At 49.5% G+C, this 5,813-nt stretch overlaps 1 protein-coding gene across 1 annotated transcript in view; it reads left to right on the top strand.

Moving 5' to 3' along the window:
- Cacna2d4 (calcium voltage-gated channel auxiliary subunit alpha2delta 4) overlaps positions 1–5,813 on the top strand; it is a 114,220-nt gene that overhangs the window by 26,176 nt on the left and 82,231 nt on the right. Inside the window, exons 7-8 of the mRNA XM_028753472.1 lie at positions 3,046–3,106; positions 3,657–3,807. Coding sequence (XP_028609305.1) covers positions 3,046–3,106; positions 3,657–3,807 — 212 coding nt within the window. The remainder of the gene's footprint in view (positions 1–3,045; positions 3,107–3,656; positions 3,808–5,813) is intronic.

Genomic DNA, 5,813 nt, shown 5'->3' with positions numbered 1-5,813 from the left:
GACCCCTCCCCTGTCCTCTTGACCCCTCCCCTGTCCTCTTGACCCCTCCCCTGTGCTCCTGACCCCTCCCCTGTGCTCCTGACCCCTCCCCTGTCCTCCTGACCCCTTCCTGTCCTCTTTCCCTCCTTACTTTCCCTCCTTCAGCAGCTGACTCTCTGGAGGGTCCTCTCTAATGATAACCACCTCCAAGTGTGTGTGCCCATAGGTGCTTCCTCTTGCCCTCGCTCTCCAGCGATGCCTCTCATGTGTCACATTCCTAAAGCAATGGCATCTTCCTCTCAGCGTCCTAAGACGTGTTTTCCTCTTCTGGCTCCCGCCAGTGTTGGGAAACCTGCTATAATTTGGCTGCTGTTCCTTTCCTGGGTGCTGTTGAGATGTAACTGTTTTCCCTAGGATGTTCTGCAGCTCTATGTATCTGCATGGGGGTGTCTTTTTACTAGATTGAGATGCACTGTGCCTTTTGGATATGTAAGTTGGGTTATCTATTCCAGAACATTTGCCAGCATCTCTTTTTTATTGAGATTTGTTTTTTGTTTTTCGGGGTTTTTTTTCTTTGGTTTGTTTGTTGGTTGGTGGTGTGTGTATGTGTGCCTGCATGTGTATGTTGTATACGCCTGTGTGTGCTCTATGAGTATGTGTATGTGTGTACTCTGAAAGCATGTGTGTTGTGTGTGCCTCTTTGTGTATGTGTGCATTATGTGTCCCTGTTTCTGTGTGTGTGTGTATGTGTGTGTGCGTGTGTATGTGTGTGCAAGCATGTGCTATCATCATGCATGCAGAGACCAGAGGTTGACATCAGGTGTCTTTCTCAATCATCTACATCTTGTTGGGGGTGTGGGGACATGGTCTCTCACTGAACCTGGAACCTGCTCATTTGGCTTGACTAGCTGGCCAGCAAGTTTCCAGAAGCCTCCTGTCTCTGCACACACCCAGCAAGGGAATTACAGGCACATGAAACTACAACAGAGCTTTTACATGGGGGGCTGGATATCCAAACCCACGTTCCCAAGCTTAGAGGCAAGCACTTTACTGACTGAGTCATCCCTCCAGCCCCTACCCCATCTCTGTAATCATGGTCTTCCTCACAGCTCACTCCTTTTTCTTTCATCATCTCCAGTGAGGTATTTACTAGATCTTCTCATTCTAGAATCAACAAAACTCTAGACTAATCTTTCAAGTATTGAATGTTCTCTTTCCCTGTTCTACTTTCTTACTGGGATATTTATCTTGGCCTAGACTCTTTTCATTTTTAAAAGTTTCATAGCTTTAAAATAATTTCTTCTTCCTCCTTTTCCTCCTCTTCCTCCTCTTCTCCCTCCTTCTTCTCTTCCTCTTCCTCTTCCTCCTCCTCTTCCCCTTCTTTGTCACAGGGTCTCACTACACAGCCCTTTCTCTCTCTCTCTCTCTCTCTCTCTCTCTCTCTCTCTCTCTCTCCCCTCCCTCCCTCCCTCCCTCCCTCCCTTCCTTCCTTCCTTCCTTTCTTTGAAGTAGGTTTTCGCTATTACATACCTCTTGTTGTCCTGGAACTTGCCATGTAGACCAGGTTGGACCACCACCCAGCTTTGTTTCTTCACTCTTCATCTTTTTTCATTGACCATTCTCTGTAGTTTCTCAAACACTCTGTGCTGATTGGTTTCTCCTCAGTATGACAGAATACCTGAAATAATGAGCTTATGAGGAAGACAGGGTTATTGTGGCTCATGTTGTCAGAGGTTGTCATGGTCACCTGGCCCTGTTGCTTTGGGCCCGTGATAATACAGAACATCATGATAGGATAAATGGTAAAGCAAAGCTACTTAGGCTATGGTGGTAGGAAATCCAAAGAAAAAAGGGGGCAGGGTCCCAATACCCTCTTCAAGGTATTACCAATGACCTAACTTCCTCCCACTAGGGCAGCACTTCATTTCTGTTTCAAATTGAAGGTAAGGCATCCAGGACTGTCAAAGCTCTCTCTTCTAAGGTTTTGATTCAGGCCAAGAACACAGTTCAGCTTTTCCTCCTCACTGTTCTGAAACCAAGTTTCCCATGATCCCACCACTGTCAGAGATCAAACTCCCATGACTCCACTGCTGTCAGTCTGAGATCGTTCCGAGACTTCACTGCTGTCAATGTGGCCTAGAAGGCTTCACTTTTCTAATCACCTGTGGCCTGGGTCAAAACCATGCCACAAAAGTCCCATGGAGCCTGCCCTTTGCTCCTGTCCTGCTTTCTTCCTTTGAGACCTTAGCTTCTGGCTGCTCCGTTCTTCCCTCTCACCCTGAGGACTCCATTCACACTTGGTGATCTCAGGGAACGGCCCTGAAGCCCCAGACTCCTCTGATCCCACCTGCCATCAACCAGAAGCCCCTCAGAGGCAGCAAGGCTGCTGGGTTTTGTCTCGGTGCTTTGTCTAGCATATTACAACCCTGTCTATTCTTCTCACTCATTTTGAACCCATTATTCCTGATTCCGGAGGTTTTTCTCCGTGGAAGATTTGTGCATCGTCCTGCTGTGGAGATTTTTTGTGCATTTATCCCAACTAATGTTTAGATGAAGAGACAAAATCCAACCCCTGCACTCTACTAGGGTTCAAGCAAGGTTTCTCATGCCCCTCACTTCATCCAGGAGACAGCTATTGAACACCATGCCAGGAGTTCCTGAAATCAAATCACTTCGTAGCATATTTTCTCAGCCCAGGAGAGACCACACATTCTACTGAGCCTCCTGGCTGGGTTGAGAGCCGGTCAGAGCGCTGGCTCTCACTGCTGCGCCCATGGCCAGATGGGCTTAGCTCCCACAGCTCTTTCCTCTACCTGATATGAGGTTTAGCCTCATGAATAAGCCCCGGCACATGTGGGTCTCTATTATGGCTCTGACCATCTTGATAGTAAGTATCTTCCTGACTATCAAAAGTAAGTGGCCTCTCTCCTTGCCAGCTGCCGCAGTTTACAGGGTGTAGCTGAGTACCCTCACCATGTTCTCCATATCAGAAGTAGAACCTGTCCTGGGGGTTAATCAGCAATAGCCAGGGCCTCCAGACAACTCACTGGGCCTTTGTCTCCCCAGGAATAAAGTGGATGCCTGACGAAAATGGAGTCATTGCCTTTGACTGCAGAAACCGTGGCTGGTAAGCACTCCCAGAGGAGGGTTACTGTGTCCCAGCATTTCTCTTCCATCCTTTGGGTTTGGCTTGGCTTTCTTGCATCCTTCCCCACACAGAAGTTTGGGGAGGAGACCTGAGTGGTTTAATTCAACCAAGGAATAGGAAGGCTTTCTGTCCTCACTCCCTCTTCCAACTTACCTTATCCTTACCTCCAACTCAGGCCTCCCTCCGGCACCCGAGGCTGCCTCCAGATCAGCCTGCCTCCAGCTCTGCTCTTGCCAGACCCTTTCCCTGGTAGATCAGCAGTGTATTTGAGCCCCCTCCTTTCTTGCTGCCAGAGCCTCAGAGACCCTGGCTGTCCTCTGCCAAAACTGAGAAGGCTTACTTCCAATCTCAGCACCCCCAACAGCCTCCATGTCCAGGGGTTACAGCACGCAGTGAAACCTAGGGACGAGGGGACATTGGTCTAAACTTGGGGAAACCCATGGGGCAGACCAAATAAATGAAGTGGAGGCCCCCAGCCAGGTGCAGTACAGCCTTGGCCTCCCTCTCGTTGCCTCTCTTTCTGCTAAAGGTACATACAGGCCGCCACTTCTCCCAAGGACATCGTCATTCTGGTGGACATGAGCGGCAGCATGAAGGGGCTGAGGATGGCCATCGCTAAGCACACCATCACCACCATACTGGACACCTTGGGGGAGAACGACTTTGTGAACATCATCGCGGTAACCGGTGGCTTCCTGCTCTGCAGTTACTCTTTGCTCTCACCTGCCCTGGAAAGATATTCTTTTCCTGTACCAGTGTTGTGCCCAGATTGCAAAAACCCCAGAGAGACCACCAGGAACCACGATTCCGATGCAAGCGCACGAGGGTCTTTATTCAAGCTCGAGCCTGGGCCGCAAACCTTCCTGATGGTACAGGAAGGAGAGTGGCCCCAGCTCTAGGTGAAGGGGGGCTATAAAGGGAAAAAGCCACACAAGCGGGTGTTTCTAAGCCTTGGCATTACATGACAGGGTAAAGGAATGTTGGTCTCTTTCCCAGAGCCCAAGGGTGGCGGCTGTATCACTTCAAGGACAGCAGACAGTAGCTTTCTCCAAGGACAGCAGCTTAAAATAGAGTTTGGAGGTCAAGGATGGACTCTGTCATGGTGGCTTTTGCCTCTTCATTGGCCATGTCTTTCTAAGGGCAAGCTAACTTAGAATGGAGTCTTAAAAACAAAATGGAGTTTATTCTGCTACCTCAGTTCCTTCACCATAAAAGCCTGTGTTTCCAACCACAGGTGCTTCTAGCCACAGAGGGACACCTTCCTCTACATTGAGGACTCCTGAACTAGTGCCCACAGTCTGCTTGGGGTTTTTCTGAGGTGGCGTTACAAGCCCCCCCCCCTCCAAAGCACCTGGAATAATATGTGAATTGCTCACCCCTCATCGAGGCCACATTCTCCAGAAGCTTCTCGGTGCCTGGGTGCTGCTACAGAGAACCGCCAGCCTTTGCCCTGCCCTGTCCCCTCCATGGGCTGCTAGCAGCCTCCCATCTACAGGAGGTCGGGTGGTCTCAGACACTCACTCTGTTATGATTCCTCTCCCTTTCCTTATCCCATTAGCCCAGATACACAGGCAGAAAAGAGATGCATAAGAGGAAAGGGGTGAGTGTTTAAAAGTACAACCAAATAGGGACCACTTGAGCTCCACGGAAGCAGTGTTGACAACCACCCTGGGGTGCCATTTTGAAGGCCACTTGATGCAAAATCCTGTATCTGTCTGCATAGTTGCTGCCATTTTGAGCTGTTGGTGAAATTTATGTACAATGTAGACAGGCTTATGCAAAAGTGTCTTGCTTCAGAATGGTCCTGCTGGGAGATCCAGACCCTGAGTTGATACCCAAGGCTCAGCTTGCCTGTGGCATCACTCCTAGACAACCCCTCCCTGCGTTGACTTCTGTTCCCATCTCAGAGCCTGTACTGTCGGATGGCCACATAAGCAGGCTCCATACTCTACCAGGGAGGGGAAGTGCACTGTCACCTCAGAGCCTGCAGCTCTTCCATCCCACACTCTGCCCTGCTTCCTCAGAGAAACTCCTAGGAAGAACGTTCACTCCCAGCATTCCCAGTGTAGCCCTAGCTCTTCAATGATGTAGTTACTGTGTCTTCTCTCTCCCATATTACTTAAACAGAAAGTGGGTTAGAGACCCTGAAAATCTGTATTCTAACTTCCAGGGAGATTAAGAAAAGGGGTCAGTAATACTTCACGTTTCTCCCTATGGATAGCTAAATGACCGGCTACATGTGTGCAGGTGAAGAGGAGTACATGTGCAACTAGTTGGTGGCTCAAACCTGTAATCTCGGGATTCTAGAAACCAAGCCAACAGATATGACTTAAATGCCAGGCCAGCCTAGGCTGCATAATGAGACCGTCTGTCAAAGAACAACAAGTAGTAGTTTGGAATCCCTACTCAGGCTGGGGAGGGAATCTGTGCAAGGGAGGCTCTGGGATTGGTGGAAGGCATCTTGGCTTGGTGCACACAGGAATTCTCTCAGGACTGGCAGGTTCTCGGCACACTCTAGAAGGTGCACCTCACATCAGAACCAGGATTTGGGGAGCAGTTTTAGAGTCAAGATCCCCTGCTTATTCTGTTCAGGCACCCCAAGATAGTACTGCCCAGTTGCCCAGGTGAGACAACTGCTTTCTCTCTCTCTCTCTCTCTCTCTCTCTCTCTCTCTCTCTCTCTCTCT

Source organism: Grammomys surdaster, unplaced genomic scaffold, assembly GCF_004785775.1.
Source record: "Grammomys surdaster isolate TR1022 unplaced genomic scaffold, NIH_TR_1.0 125950, whole genome shotgun sequence".
Classification (NCBI taxonomy): Eukaryota; Metazoa; Chordata; class Mammalia; order Rodentia; family Muridae; genus Grammomys; species Grammomys surdaster.
Note: the sequence above shows the minus strand (reverse complement) of the source record. Positions and strands in the feature narration are given on the sequence as shown.